Genomic DNA, 16,467 nt, shown 5'->3' on the forward strand with positions numbered 1-16,467 from the left:
CAGTACTAGTCACAAGAGCCAAGAGGTACAACCCACCCAAGTGTCCACCAACCGATGATGGATAAACAGACTGTGGTCTATCTACATAACAGGAGATTATTCAGCCATAAAAAGGGATAAAGTTCTGATACATGTTACAACATGGATGAGCCTTGAAAACGCCATGCTGAGTGAAATGAAATAGCCCAGATACCAACAGACAAACATGGTATCATCCCACTTACATGAATATCTAGAACAGGCAACTCCTAGCAAGCAGTTTTTTGGTGAGTATCAGGAGGTGGCGGAAGGGGGAGTAGGTTATGGCTTATGAAGTATTAACTTTTTCTTTGGGGTAATTAAAGAAGCTTCAAAAATAGTTATTTGTTGATGGTTGCACACTATGATGGATCTAATTAAGGGCATTAAATTATATTTTAAAAAAACACTGCCACAGAGTCGATTCTGACTCACAGCAGCAACACTATACAGGGCTTCTGAGGCTGTCAATCTTTCCAAGAGTAGACAGCCTCATTTTTCTCCCTCAGAGTAGCTGGTGCGTTTCCATCGCCACATTTATTAGAGTGGACCACCATGATTACTTCAAAATTATGGCCTTAAAAATGTCTACAATGACTAATTTTATGTCCTGCATACTTTACCATCAGAAAATTACCAAAAAGAAAGAACCAACTAAACAGGCAAAACATCTCTTTCCTGTCTCACAGATACTTTTGCAGACCACCCTAGTCATGGGGAAGAGAAAACGAGCTTGAAAGCTATTTGGAAACCCATTAATTAATACAAGACTGTACTTTTAGTATAGGGCTGCTTCTTTGGTGAGGAGAAAAAAGCCAACCACTTCTTACAGCTCCCCACACCCCAGCTTTCCAAATATTACCAGCCAACTGCTTTATAAAACCAATTCCAGTAACTCACAGGCTTACAGTGCCTCTGTGTCATTGGTTTGCTACATGGAAAAATTACTGATTTTCACTTATTTTGGTGGTTTGGACTAGACCAAAGAGTCTTTAACTCGGGGCAGAGAGGTAGCATACCCAAACACCACTGTGCACCCAAAAAAGGGCTCTAGAGCAGATGAAGGGTGCAGCAGTCTACCCATTGTTTCTCTTAGCCATCTGACGTGCAACTTGGTGTCAGCGCTGAATCCAATTTGTCTTTAAACGACCCATGCATTTGGAAAGGGTTCTTACACAGCCTAACCCTGCCAGTCCTGGAAGTACTTGGGATCTAACTCAGAAAAGGAGATAAAAGAAGTGTCCATCCCCCAAGTGGAAATGTTATAATGATATTTTCCTCGGTACAAAAAAGGGATGAGGCTCATTTCACCCGCTGAAAGATAGCACACACAATAAACCCCAACCGGTGTTGATGCCAACTCATGTTGACCCCACGCGTGCTGGAGGAGAATTATACTCCAAAGGGTTTTCAAAGGGCTTAGGTTTGGGAAATAGTTCTCCAGGCCTTTCTTCTGAGGTGCATTAGAGTAGGTTCAAACCTCCAACCTGTCAGTCAGTAGTCAAGGGCGTCACACCCTGTTTACACCACCCACGACTCTGGCACTGCTCCAGGCGACTGCCAGTGAGTCGCTTCAACTCATAGCGACACCCCCTACCCCACCCCCAGGACAGAGTAGGGTTTGAGGCTATACGTCTTTACAAAAACAGGCTGTCACATCTTTGTCCCATGGTGGGACTGGTGATTCGAACCACTGGCCTTTTGATTAGTAGTCAAGCACCTAATCACTATGCCACCCCTAAAAAAGATGGAAAGAAAGTGCACTTTTCCCCCCCTGCTGTACATAAAAATAAGTCCATCTGAAGGAAATGCAGGCTGCAGGTCCATCCAATGTTCACGGAGGTGGCCGTAAATTTTAGAGCGGAGACAGTCACAATGAGTCACGAGTAACAAGTGTTTTATCCATTATATGTTTACATAAAACTTTACAGTGATCCATATTTTAAAAGGGGCTAGGTGGTAAATGACATAACAAAAACAATTCTCTCTACTAATAACTTTAAAAGCATAGTAAGTACATGTGTTCTTGTTTAAAAATGGAAAGTAATTATGTCTAAAGCCCAAGGCAAAGCTGCGTGCTGGGCGTTGTTCAAACAGGAATCCTTGGTTCTGGCCAAGATGGTGGCACATAAAATGCAAATGCTATTCTGTCCTTCTTCCATAATTGCATCTGAAGGCAAGATGATATTTTTGTGAATCCTTGACATTTTTGTCGATATGCCAGCAACAGGGTGACACTTTGGAGGTTTCTGATATGGGGAGGGGAGAGATTGGCTTCTGGTGTCTTGGCTTTTGATACTAGCATCAACAGGATGGAAAGATTGGGTCAACCCAACTCACTATCTGACTATAGTTGAGTCAATTCCAAACCAGGGAGACCCGACAGGAGAGTAGAACTTCCCCACGGGGTTCCAAGTCTGTAAATCTTCATGAAAGTGAACTGCATAGGCCATGCTGTGACCTGTCTGTCATCCCCACTTTCCTACCTCCCACCACTGGAGAGTGAGCACCCCCTCCTCCCCCCAAGGCAAGAAGTGTGTGCACGTGTCAGGATGGCACACCTCCCTCTCCTCCCTGAGCTCTGCCCTCTAAGAGAGCTTCTCTTCAGCCACCCCACACTCCTTCCAAGACCCAAGCAGCACCGCAATTTGGGCACACTTCATTTTATCCCCAAAGTGCATTCACCTGCGCATATAAATGTGCGTCTACAAGCTGTTAACACATCCATGAAAGCTGTCCTGCAGTAACTTCAGAAGGGAGCTGAGAAGATTTGACTACAGATCTTTAGTTGGAATCAACTTTTAACCGCACTTTGTCCAACAACTGTCTACTCATTATGGAACAAGTTCCCATCATCAGCTGTGAGTTTTGAAGTCTCTAGCATCGCTGAAAGGCACCTTGGTGGCACAATGGATAAAGCACTGGATAGCTAAGTGAAAGGGCAGCAGTTCAAAGCCACCAGCCCACTCTGCAGGAGAAATATGCGGCAGATGCTTCTGCAACGATTACAGCCTCCGAAATCCTCTGGGGGCCAGTTCTACTCTGTCTTCCAAGTTGCATCAACCCAACGGCAATGAGTTTGGTTTGGTTTAGCATCACTGAGTGCTCTAAATGCTAAGTTCCAGAGTCCAATGACAGCCACTGGAAATCAATCATTCTGTACATACTTGGATTACTTTCAGATTTCTATCCAAGCTAATACTACAAAATTGAAAGTTCAAGACATGAAAGCTTGGGTCATGTTAACATAGGACACATAGAAGCATGACAGAGCGTGGGCTGATTAACTGCACTCCATGGGCAAAATGCACTCTACCACCTATTTTTGTAAAGTTGTATTGGTGAACAGCCACATCCGTTTGCTTAGACACTGTCTACAGCTGCTTCTGTAAGACATGAGCAGAGTTGAGTAGTTGTGATAGAGACCTACCAAGCGAAAGATTTATTACCAGCTGGCCCTTTACAAGCAGTTTGATGGGCTTAGCTCTAATCTGTTATCTCTCTTTAGTAATAATCCAGTCCCAGCAACTTCACTTATCCAGCCATAAAACAAAGAGAATGCAAAGAACAGCTCTATGCAGGGAAGGGGAAAAATCATAACTGTGGTGTTCCAACCCTTGTCTCCACACTGGTGGGCTGCCTCTGCAACTGTGAGCAAAATAAGAAGGCAATTCAGAAAAAGCGGTCGAGTGGAGGGTGAGCATTTGAAGGGCAGAAGATGCTGAAGCATCATAAACTGCATGACTCGTTACTATGATGAGATCAAAAGTTGGGTGTCTAAGACACACTAGACACTGGTGCTTTCCATAATCTTCTCGAACCTTCAAAATAACCTGGAAGCCCGACTTTGCCCTCATGTTATGGGCAAGGAAACTGAGTCTAAATAATATGCCTGAGGACCGACCACACAGCAAATAATCAGAGCCTGTCCATGCCTCAAAACAGTACTAACCATACTTTGGCAGTCCCTGTGGTGAGTGGTACATTTCAGAAAACACAAAACCCAATGTTTACCCTTATGAGCCCTAATTATTAAAAAAAAGTTACATATTAATACATCTCAAGAAGAAACAAAAGGCAAGTCAAATAATTTTCAAAGGTTCTTACAAAAATGGATGGCAGAAAAGAAGTTCCCTTTATCCACAAAATTCACTTTACTCCCATACTGCTCCCTAACCAGGTGGTAGGTTCAACTTGACTACAACAAATCACAATACTAGTGAGTCATTCTAAAAGATACGCTCCTCCAAATGAAAAGTTAGTTGCCTTAGAAAGAACCCACTCTATTGGGAATATAGTAATGATTCCAAAACCAAAGCCAAACTCACTACAATGGACTTGATTCCGACTCACAGCAACTCTATGCAGGGTTTCCAAGGCTGTCCATTTGTACAGGAGTGGACAGCTTCAACTTCCTCCCCTGGAACAGCTGATGGTTTTCAACCGCTGACCTTGTAGTTAGTTAGTAGTTGAATGCTTACCCAATAGCACCACCAGCTAGTAATGATTACTAGGTGGTAATTACACTTAAAGTTTAAAAAGTATCTCAGTTAGGGATTCATTCAGCCTCATAGGCTCCTGAAAGTCTGGATTCCATGAAAATTTGACATTCTGTTCCACATTCTCTTCCATACCATCTTTGATCAAAATGTTCCGTAATGGAAAGCAGCTTCACTTCACTGTGAATGTGAAATGTACCCAGTACATGAGGACTGACTGTGTCATGTGACCACAGGCCACAGTTTAATGCTGGGTTGGTTAGTATGAGGTTGGAGAAGAATTAGAGGAAGCATGGAAGGCTTTCCATAGATCAGTGTTCAGTAGTTAAGCATGATGTGCCTAAGGTAGTGATATAAACATAGAAAACATGCAATCATCCATTCATCTGACTCTGCTTACAGCATGCAGGGACGGCACCTCTAGGGTTTCTGCTCATTTCAAACCAAGACCCCAGCATTCTGCATAAATGGGCTCCAAAAAGTCTATACACCTCCAGAAAGCCAAAAGCAAGTTTCCATGAGCTTGTGCATTTTTCTGAATCTAGAATTCCCATCTTGCATCTTATGTTCTTAGGATTCATAATTCCAAAGTGTGTTCAACTCAGACTAAACCACATTGTCAAATGTAAGAAATATAGATCAATACACCCAAAATAAAACTGTAGGGGAAACTTTCAAATATTAAGTTGGACCAAATAAAATCATAGCAATTTAATAACTCTAAAAACCACTGAATCAGAGAAAGGACATTAGTAGAGGAAACACCAAAAAAAAAAAAGAAGGAAAGAAAAATTCAATCACTGATAATATATCAGATGTTCTATCACTGCAGTTTTTCTGTAACCCTAAAATTATTCCAAAGTAAAAGTTTATTCATACGAATGAACACCTCATGCCTACAAATAGTTCCTAAGACAAGGGTGAAAAAACCACCTAGAGAAAATAATTACCCATAAGCAGCATTGTAAGTATTTATGATCGTAAATGTCCACAGGCAAAATCTAAATGTCCCCAAATAAGGGACTATTTCCCAAACAATGGCATAGCCACTCAATGGAAGTTTTCCTCTCCAATCGCAATGCCAAGTGTGGAAACGGCAAGGCAACATGGGATGAAATAAGTGCGAATTAGGATGCCTTTGCTAGCTATATGTAGCAGAAAGCCCATATTGAACTGTATTTTAAAGGACAATCCAGAGACCATCAAGTTGACTCCAGTTCCTGGCAACCCCATGGGAGTCAAAGGAGAACTGTGCTCCATAGGGTTTTCAATGGCTAGGTTTCTATAGTTGCTGTGGTTGTTTTGTGGGGTGGTGAGTAGTGAGTAGAGGCCAGGCCTTTCTTCCAAGGCACATTGGGTAGACTTGAAACTCTAGCCGCCCCCCCCCCCCTGGCTAGTAACTAAGTATGTTAAGCATTGGTAGCACCCAGGGTCTCCACTAAAGGTGGTGGTGTTTCACCGAAGAAAAAGTGCTGCGGGCAGCCAGCTCCGGAACCCGAATTCATCTGTCCACTCACTGGACCGGACACAGGGCCGTTCTTTCTTCACTGCCAGAAATTCTCAGCCAGATCCCTTGTGGTTTTTCCAACAGCGACATGGCTGCCCAGCTCCAAGTTAACAAAGAGACAGTACATCAATCAGAGGAAGGAAGTACATCTTTTGGGGGCAAAGGGCCACACTTGTCTCAGGTCTGTCCTCAGAGCTCACTACTGGACAAGCCTGGGCACCCTGCCCCAGCCTCAGCCAATTTCAGGCTTGATGACTGGCTGAGAGAAGGGTGGCTGATATTTTGGGTGGGGCCATTCTCTGTATCAGGGCTGGCTTGTGTGCTCGAGGATGATAGGCAGCATCCTTGTCCCCCAATCCCCAATTCAACTGGTTTGTGAGTTGACAACCCAAAATGTCTCCAGAAAATCCATTATGACAACCCCATATGTCTCTAGACATCACCAAATGCCCCTTGGGAGAAAGGAGGAGGCCAAACTACATTCCCCCTTCCTAGCTGAAAAGGAACAAAGTCAGCAGTTTGAACTCACCAGCTGCGCGGAGGGAGAAAGATGGGCCTTTGGACTCCTTTAGTAAGAGTTACACAGGGACAGTTCTGATCTGCCCAATGTGGTCTCAATGAGTTGGAATTGACTCTCTGGCAGTACATTTGGCTGGTTTTGCTAGATGAAAGCCACTATCTTCGTCCGATATAGTTCAGGGATAAGTTAAAGAGGAGAAGGTTTAAGTTTGCATTCTTTGCAACTAACTGTATTCTCCTTTTTGCTTTTTGCAATTATTCTAGATTCACAGGAAGTTACAAAGACATGTACTGGGGATCTCTGGTACCCTTCAGCCGCCTTCCCCAACGGTCCCATCTCGCATAATAATTACAGCACACTGGCATTGCTCATTCTGAGTCGGCCTGTGGTACATACACTTGTGTGGGTGCGCACGCACACACAGAGTTCTATATTTATCATACATGTAGCTTCGATAGCCCCCACGACAATCAAAGTAAAGAACTGTTCCAACGCCACAGGCCTCACTCAGGCCACATCCACCCTTGCCCCTCTTCCCAACTCTTGGCAACTACTTCATCTATCCTGCTTCCCTATAATTTATTCTTTCCAGACTGATGTACGCACAGAATCATATGGGCTTCCTTTTGTGTGTCATATTGACTGAAGCGGTCTGCTGCTTTGGATTCTGACTGTCTGTTTTGTTTCTGATGAAGGGAACCAGGCTAATAAGTGGCTTTGCCTGAGACACTGGTCCCACGGCATCTCTTCTGTGCTTACAGGTCTGTGAAAGGGGCGGCGGGTGGAGAGGGCAGCTCTGATTTCTTCCTGGGTATTCCGAGCACGTACATCTGTGCAGGCACACGACCCTCTGACCTGGCCTGTGTGAACCAAAAGTTCATAAAGCACAGGGGCCTCACTTACCTGGAAGCACAAAAGAGGGGGGAGTTCCTACTTTCCAATTTTCCCAGGAGTTAACCGTGCCTGTGTTTCTAATCCTTAGCTTTTAAACTGTGTATTTTTAAAATGACAATCTTTCTAATTATAGGCATTTCTCTGGCTTTCTGCATAAAGGGACTTAATTGGAATGCAAAGAGACAACTTAATCAGTGAGCTCTTGGGTCATAGGACATCTTAGATTGTGTGTGTGTGTGTGCACACGTGCGTGCATGAAACTATGCACAAGCTTACACCATCTCAGAAACTTTGAATTGTATACCTTGCTGAGAATGATTGCATTCTTCAAACATTTCTTGCCATCCCAAATAGTTCCATCACCATTAACTTAGACTTATTGCCCCCAAAGTTTCTCCTTGCTGTTGTCAATTTGATCTCACATAGAGAACTTTTTAAAACAGCACACTGCTAAAGGCAAACATACTTTCCTTATCAAGATAAACTATTTGGGGGTTCAAAGAAGACTTTGGGGGATAGTTTGGGTTTCAAGTTTAAAGATTGTCACAGGACAATCTGCTCTGCCCTGAGCAGAGGTTCAGACAGCCTCCATGACTCCGGAAAGTTGGGATTCCATTGAGATTTTGAAATTCTGTTCCGCATTCTTCCTCCTTTGGACCAAAATTCTTCTTAGAATTTTTGCTCAAAACCATCAGCAATGGTAGCCATCTTGTTCTTTTGAACAATTGTTGTTGTTTTTTTTATTAAGTTCTTCCTGCTTTGGCCGGTCGATTGGCCTGTCACACATGTAGTATGTGATTAGACCCCAACAATGAGATGACTGGCATCAGAAGGGTCCAGCTTAGCACTGTATCCCCCCTTCTTTAAGCACAGTCATTTTCGCTTAGAAGTCAGTTTTCATGAGAGGCAAAGAAAACCAGAAAACACTCCAGGACAGAAGCAAGGAGAATGAGGTGGGGGGAGGAGGGGACTGAAGTACAACCAAAGGCATCTACGTGTTGGTCTCCAAATGCCAGGTGATGTCCCTGGAGATCTGAGTCCAGCAGACCAGATGGACGTGGCCCTGGCCTCACCCCTGACCTTCACAGCGAGGTCTGCCAGTCACCCTGGTCCAAGCAGCTCTAAACCCTCCTATGCCAAACCCTCATGGGGTTCACACAAGCCAGCTAAGAGTGGCCATCTAGCCTGACATAGCTGACACTTCTCAAATATTAACAGAGACCCAGGGAAAAAGAGCAAGAGATAATTTTCAAAAAAAGATGGGATAAGCAATTTGCAGGCAGCCTGCAATCAAACAAGAAGTCCTGGTGGCACAGCTTGACTACAGCTTGGAAAGGTTTGAACCCGCATCTTGGCAGAAAGACGTGACAATCTGCATGCCTTCGGAAACCCTATGGGTTTCTGCTCTGTCGGCTGCTCTGTCGGCCGCGGTGAGTCAGAATCAACTTGATTGCAAGCGGTTTAAGGTTTTGTTTTGTGGATGCAATAAAATAGCTATTTGGAACAATGTTGAAATTCCAAAAGTTACAGAGCTGAAAATATCCACCTAATATCAACATTGTTACATTTTATTGAGTTAGATCATTATGATCAACAGGAATGTAATTGAGATCCTGATGTACTGGACTCAAGTTAGGCGAATATAAACTTGCCATATAAATCTCCACGTAAAGAATGGTGGGGGAGGGGGGAGACGGGAGGAGAGAAGAGGCAGGAGGAAAGGAAAGGGAGGTTCTTAAAATCATACCTACAACTCCGTCCTCTGATTTAATGCTTTTCCTCCCCCGCCAGTTCATTCTTTGAAGAGTTAATCAGACACACTTGGTTCAAAAGACAAAAAAAGAATTGCGTTTGGGGTGATGGAAAACTTTTGGAAATAAATGTGGTGTTGAGAGCACAGCATGGGGAACATCACTAATGTCATGAAACCACTTAACAATGATTAAGCTGGGAAACACTTTGTTACCTATTTCATAATACATGTATTTTATTAAAAAAGCAAAAGGGATTAAAAATAAAGCTATAAAGTAAAAAATCTCTCCAGGCCGTTGTCCTTATCTGTTCCTATCCCCACCATCCCAAGACAGGTAGCTATTGTTCCTAGTTTCGTATGCATTTTTTAAAGTTGGTTCTTTTTGTTTTAAATCATTTTATTGGGAGCTCTGACAGATATCCTAACATTCCATAGTTCAATCACATCAGGCAGAATTGTACAATTGGTACCACAATTAGTTTTAAAATATTTTCTTTCATCTGGAACTCCTTGAAATCAACTCCCCTTTATCCCCTCCCTCTCCAACCACAACCCCCAGGAACCCTTATTTATTTATTTATTTACTTACTTACTTACTTATTTTTAGCCACATCTTAAACCATCCAATATGTCCATTCACATACAATTCTGTTATCCTCTCCCCCTCCCCAAAGTGGGGTAATACAGTCATCCAACGTATACACCTTGTTTTGGGGTCCCACTGAGTCAATTCCAATTCATAGCAACTCCATGTGGACTGTCCCATCAATAGTGTTTTCTCAGCAGTGATCTCCCATGGGGCACCTGGGTGGCTTCAAACTACGAATCTTTTGGTTAGCAGTTGAGGTGTCTTAATCATTGTCCCATCAGGGCTCCTTAAGGAAGTTTATGCATCTAGACCTGGGACATACTGCTCTCCTCGCTGATTATACACACACACAAATGACACTTCATGGGCAAGTGTGCCAATCCTAATTCTATACTTGCATATATATGACCGTGGATGGCCAGTCCACTGGGCTTCCCCTCTCTCTCTTCTTGACTAGCAGCTTGCAACCACACTCAACTGCACGCTTCTAATAAAAAAGAAATTCTAAAAAGCTGCATTTTGCCTGGTGCCGATGACACTCTGAATACAGGCCCTGAACGCTGCCTCCTCTACTTCATTGAACCATCGTTGTTCCCAGTGGAGATGTGAGAAAACCGAATCCAAGAGAGGTTATAACACTTGTCCAAGTATGCACAGCTAGCTTCATGACTGCCAGAATCCTACCACAGGTCTGTCCAGCTGGTTTGCAGGACAAGAACATGGTCAACTAAGGGCAGTGGGGGGAGACAAATGACAGTTGTTGTCCCAAGTGCAGAGAGAAATGAAAGAATGGTTACCGTCTCTCCGTGTTACGATTGCCACCTTCAACGTAGCAAAAGTACCAGCACCTAGGTCACGTTTCTGGGAACTTTGGCACAAATGGGTCCTGCTCCTGTTATGCATTGGCATCTTTAGATGAGTGGAGAAAACACAGCTGCCTGAGCCCCATAAAGTGCATAGGAAAACACCCAGTCACCTAGCCAGGGTGGGACGAGGACAAGTGATCCCTAGGGGCTCCAGTCCCAGAGTCAGGCAGACTCAGTCCCTCAGTGCCTAGGTGAACTGAAGCAACTAAGTCAATTTCCTTGGCACCAGTCAGTTTCATCTGCCTATACTCTGTAACTGCTGAGGGCTTTCCATGAAAGTTTCACACCCAGGGGTCCTCAAACTTTTTAAATGGGGCCAGTTCACTGTCCCTCAGACCCATAGGAGGGCCGGACTACAGTTTTAAAAAAAAACTATGAACAAATTCCTATTGACACTGCACATATCTTATTTTGAAGTAAAAAACCAAATGGGGCAAAAACACCCAGCAGGCCAGATAAATGTCCTCGGCGGACTGCATGTGGCCCCGCGGGCTGTAGCTTAAGGACGCCTGACCTAGATAATAATACCTGCTGACACCACAGGAGTCCTTGGGTGGCGCAATGGGTTATGCACTCAACTATTAGCCCAGAGGCTGGCCTTTCAAACCTACCCAGAGGCGCCTCAGGAGACAGGCCTGGACATCTGTCTTGCAAACCCTACAGGGCAGCTCTACTCTGAGCACCCGTGGGGCCTCGAGGAATGGAGCTCATCTCAACGGCTACTGACAAGAGCAATGATCCCAAAACCATGGGGTCCCAAGAAGGAGAATCCAGTGGGCAGGATTGGCATGACAAGACCTCAGAGAAGAGGGCTTCCATATCAGCCTCACCGAGGCAGGGATCTGTCTGGTTTTGTCAACCTCGGAGCCCCCAAACCTGAAAGAGTACATAAAACCTACATGTTGTATAACAAATAATCAGTTATAGAATGAATGGAAAGAGATTGGATGTTTACAAATGCACGGTGAGTGGGCAGTTGAACAGCTTGCCTGAAAGGTCATTCACTGGATTGGGATTCAGAAGATCTCAGCTCACGGACCTGCCCTTCTACCTACTGAGGGGAGCCTCACTCAAGTCCCTTGGATGTGGTCCTCAAATGCTAAATGAGTATGAATAAAATGACTTTAGCTCCTCTAACTCCAAAGCTTACGGAGGTCTCTAACCAGTCTGGCCAAAGTCTTGCCTCTTTTACAAGACAACTCTGGCTACATCACACTGATGATTGATTCCCTGATAGGTTCCCAACCCACCCTGCATGTCCTCATCCCAGCACTTTTCTGATTTTCTTTTCCATCTCTAGGCGCTTGGCCCCTTCACTCCCCAATACTCAAGAAGCACAAGGAACCCTCAGTAAGCCACAATGGAGACCACTGCAGCCTCAAGTAAGCCACCCACACTTTTCTCCTAAGCAATCACCTCCTGAAGAATTGAATGAATCATACGTGCCTCGCCACTATTACTGTCTGCCTTTTTTATGTTTGTGCCCTATCTCCCACACAAATGGTTACTTCTTGGTCTCCATGTCTTGCCCCAATGCATAGGAGGCCACGAGTCTATGTAATATTTTCACTTTATTGGAGATAATTGAATTCAGTAGACTCTACCTTCACATTTATCTTAATTTTATTGATTTTTTGTTTTGTTTTGTTTTGGAAAGGCAGTCAACATTGGAAGAAAAAACAAAAAAGACTTCGGTTAAAGGTCAGGAAGTCCAGGAGAGGCTCCCCAGTGACCTGGAACATGTTATTTGACCAGAGAAGGTATACACATTATTTCCCTTCCACAATCCAAGTGAAAAGGGGGGCGGGGGCAGGACTTAGAGGTTTCTAAACATCCAGGAACTATTTTGGGAGCTAAATGACTTTTCCATTCATTTTTCTTTAAAAAAAAAGAGAGAGAGAAAAGACAAAGAATGAAATTAGACCAAGTGGTGCTTGCTGACAATCTAAGTGGAAAAAGAAGATTCTTCTAGGTGTTCACCATATATGACCTTAACAGCAAGATGGCCCCTCCTCCCGTGTTCATACGACACTCCATCTTTGTTTTTCGTTTATCAGAAAGCCCCAGCCAAGGCAGTTTATGTAATCCAGAAACAGATTCTGTGAGATAAATATAGAAAACCTCCTATAAATTAATACTAAATAAAGGTTCCCAGAAGGTAGCGATGATGTCATCTGGCCATTACGTGCTGCTCCAACCTGGCAGATTCCAGAGCCATGCGTGGACTGTTTTCTCCTTAAAGCAATTGTTCAAGGACTTAAAGCACCACAGATTCCTCCAGGTAGTACCTGGCTAGTGCACCATGATATCAGCATAGTCCTCTGCAGGCTGCATGATTAGCTACACTCTACTTTGATTTCTGATGTGATCTCATCCCAAATTTAAGTTTCCACCTCTCAGTAAATCTGTAGAAGAGTAATATCAAAACCACTTGGCAGGAAGCAGTTAATCAGCAAATTCTTCCCAAGAGAGCAAAAAGTTTTCTCCCAAAATTTCCACCCAAGTGGGAAATACTTGTGAGTACAGTTAGTCCTATAAGGTGATGAATGTACCCTGAGTGAGGATTTGCAGGATATAAAGAATGACAGCCGCTAAATAGAAACTGGGCCCTGTGGAAATGATCGATTCTCATTATATTCTCTAACAATGTGTGTGGGTCTAATGCTCAGTAAACAAACTAGGAAACTGCTAGGCACAGTACTGGTTTCAAGAAATAGTGGGCTTCCACCTGTGGACCCTCCATTTTGTAATCAAAATGAAAGATTCCCATTTTCCCACACTGAGATTTTAGCCAGAGCTGTAAGGGATGGACCCTGAGGCTTACATCCTCTTTGGTACAACCTGAAGAAGAAACCCGTTTCTGGTGATAACTCACCAGCCCTCCCTGAGCTGGCAACAACAAATGTTAAATGTAACATTAAATGGAATCGCTATAAAACTTCCAAGAGATTTTGTTTACAATCCTTGGCCTTCCCTTACTCTGCTCACAGCAGCTGATTTTATGGAATGATAGGTTTTGTTAACTCACTCAGGGAATGATCCTTCTAACTTTGCCACAATACTCACCTAACCTACTGAACTCATTTTATTCCTCCACAATGACTTCAGAAAAGTTATTAGTTATTTTTCTTTCCCGCCAATTCATTTCTTTTTTAAAAAAGTGTATTTCGTTGTTTCTGTTGAAAAACATACACAGCCCAACAACCAGGAATCCAAGGGATTCGGTGTCCTTGAGGACATTTTTCCTGCAGTGTAACCATCCTCACCCTCTTTTTCTGGGTTGTTTCTCCTCTATTAACATAGCCTCACTGCCCCCACCACCCCACCACCCCCAAGCTTCCTATCTAATCTTTAGAGTTGCTGTTGTCAAATTGACCGCTTAGAGATAGACCTAAGAAGAGCACAAAGCTCAAGGCAGACATTCCTTCCTAGTTAAACTAAACCAGCATTTGGTTTTAAGGAGACTTCAGGGGATCTTTTTGGCTTAAGGTTTAAAGATTATCTCAGGGCAATGGCTTCCGGAGTCCATCAGTTCAGTTCTTGATCACCGGCTCCTGGTCGTGAGAAGCCAACATGACTCAAAAAGGGTTCTCAGAGTATCTGATGCACATGGGAGAAAACGTGCTTGGAGCCCAGCTCTGCCTGTGTAATATAAATTCATAACAACTTTAAAGACTAACTGGTCACCCATAAAAATTGGCTATTTTCTGTTGTGAAAGTGGAGCTGCAGAGAGACTATTACAGCCTTCAACCAACTCCACTTAAATGTCTGTGGCTTGTTGAACATTCCATACATATTTCGGGCAAGGTATTCTGGGAGCTGAAGTTCAAGCCGTCCCCTGCCGCATTTTCCCTCGGTATAAAAACAGTGTCTCTGAAAGTGTACACATGTTTTTACTTTACCAAAAAATGTAAAAATGTTCACTCTTGTCCACTCGACCAACACGTTTAGCATTAGAAATGGGAATTTTGAAAACCTGTAACCCAAGAGACATGGCTGCAACGGGTGAATTAGAAACGTGGTTCCATCAGGCATGTGGATTTGGGGCGAGGGGAACAGAGGAAACGTGCAGGAACTAGAGGGAAGGAGCGACCTTTCTGCACGCTGGCTGTCTCCAGTGTCTATTGCTCACCTAGGTGGCGGGTTGACCCATGAAACAGGAATGCTGTCATTTCTATTGTTCATAGGCATCGCCACTCCACTAGGACCACAACTGTTTTATATTACCCTCATAAAGTGAGCTTTAGCCTTTTCTAAGCAAAATGGTCTTCTGAATTGGGTCATTTTCCAGTTGTTTGGGTTTGTTACCAACAGATAGGGTGAAGGGCCCCTGATAGTGACGTTTTACCAACTCCAGACCTATCCCAGGCTTGATCAGACAGCTGTGGGCCTAGCTTTTGGATAAAATTATAATATGATCTCACCTGATTTTCAAAATAACTTTCCACTAAGCATCCGTGTAACCCATAACATAACAGGGTCCTAGGATCTAGAGCCGATCCCAAGTCCAGAGCTCAGCCATGTTCCCAGAGCACGGGAAACCAGGATTTCGTTTGTTTTTCCCGGAGTCTCCCCCCCCCCAAAAAAAACACTCTTCAAACAATAATTCAGCAGCTTCCCTCCTCAAACGTTTATTTTAAAACGCCAGTGCCATGCGTGGGCAGGAGGAAGCAGGCACCATGTCATCACACTGGGCCCTTTCAGAAGTCTGGAAATCACTGGAAAGCCAGCAGTGTTTCCTCTTTGGCACTCAGGCCCGTGACGAGAAGTTACTCTAGATAGGACAAGATATCAGATGACCAGTGGAAACACGAGGGTCCTCCACAATTCCCAATTCTACCAAGGATGTAGGCGAATCCTTGAAACCAATGGACAATTAAGAAAACAGGGAAAGAGGAAACTACCCTAAGTGAACTTGATTAACTGAAACCTAGTCGTGTTTCTGTGATTATTTATTTATATGAATAATCAGGCAACTTTGTGCCCTGCGCATATCTGCCACAAAAGGGAACCTGAAAGACCACTTTTGTTTTTCATTTCTTCCGAAACCATCTGGGTCTAATCATCTCCCATGCTGGCCGCCGTCCACCGGGGTATTTCAAACGGCATGTTAACTCTCTTGATTTTTAGGAGCTAAAAAGCAACTCAGCACAGCTTGAGAACTGGCTCTCCCAACTCCAAATGGGTGGGAATCCCTGAAGCGCCTTGTCTGGCATCAAGATTTGGATGGAAACGGCTGAGCCCGCTGAACAAGGACCCCCCCTCCCCATGAGGGGCGCGACGCCTGTGCTTCCCAGGTGACAGCTCAGCTCGCCATGGCGGAGCCAGGGTCGCCTACCCGGCCAGTGCTGGGGCGCCGGGCCGCAGAAGCCCGGGCCAGGGATGGGCGAGGTCCCGCGGAAAGAGGAAAAGCAAGCCATCCGTCAGGCCAGCGGAGGAAATTCCAGGCGCCCAGCTCCCCGGCGCCGGACAGCGGGTGACGTGAGGAAACCGAGTAAGAGGGAGGAGACCGCGGCTCCGCAAGCCTGGGGCTCGAGATCCGGGACCCCGGAGATGGGGCGCTTCCTGGGGTCCTCGACCTGGGCCCAGGATATGGAGTGCCCCCACCCTGGAAGGTCCCGGGGGGGCGAGAGGGGCGCCCGATCGTCGCCCGGACTCGAGGGGCCACCCGGCCGGTCCGGATTCCGGAGAGGCGCCTAGCCCGATCTCGCCCGAGCTCCCAGTGTGGTGGGCCCTTACCGGTCGCGGGGGTCGATCCAAGACGTCTGGCGCGTGTTGTGGTCAATGTAGAAGACTCGGCCGTCGTAGTCGCGCGCCTCC

The 16,467-nt window shown here is 44.8% G+C and overlaps 1 protein-coding gene across 1 annotated transcript in view; it reads right to left on the reverse strand.

Moving 5' to 3' along the window:
* The window catches only part of WWC3 (WWC family member 3), a 111,826-nt gene that overhangs the window by 94,198 nt on the left and 1,161 nt on the right, over positions 1 to 16,467 (reverse strand). Inside the window, exon 2 of the mRNA XM_004709981.2 lies at positions 16,387 to 16,463. Coding sequence (XP_004710038.2) covers positions 16,387 to 16,463 — 77 coding nt within the window. The remainder of the gene's footprint in view (positions 1 to 16,386; positions 16,464 to 16,467) is intronic.

This window comes from Echinops telfairi, unplaced genomic scaffold, assembly GCF_000313985.2.
Source record: "Echinops telfairi isolate 266 unplaced genomic scaffold, ASM31398v2 ScPeMD7_53;HRSCAF=182, whole genome shotgun sequence".
NCBI lineage: Eukaryota > Metazoa > Chordata > Mammalia > Afrosoricida > Tenrecidae > Echinops > Echinops telfairi.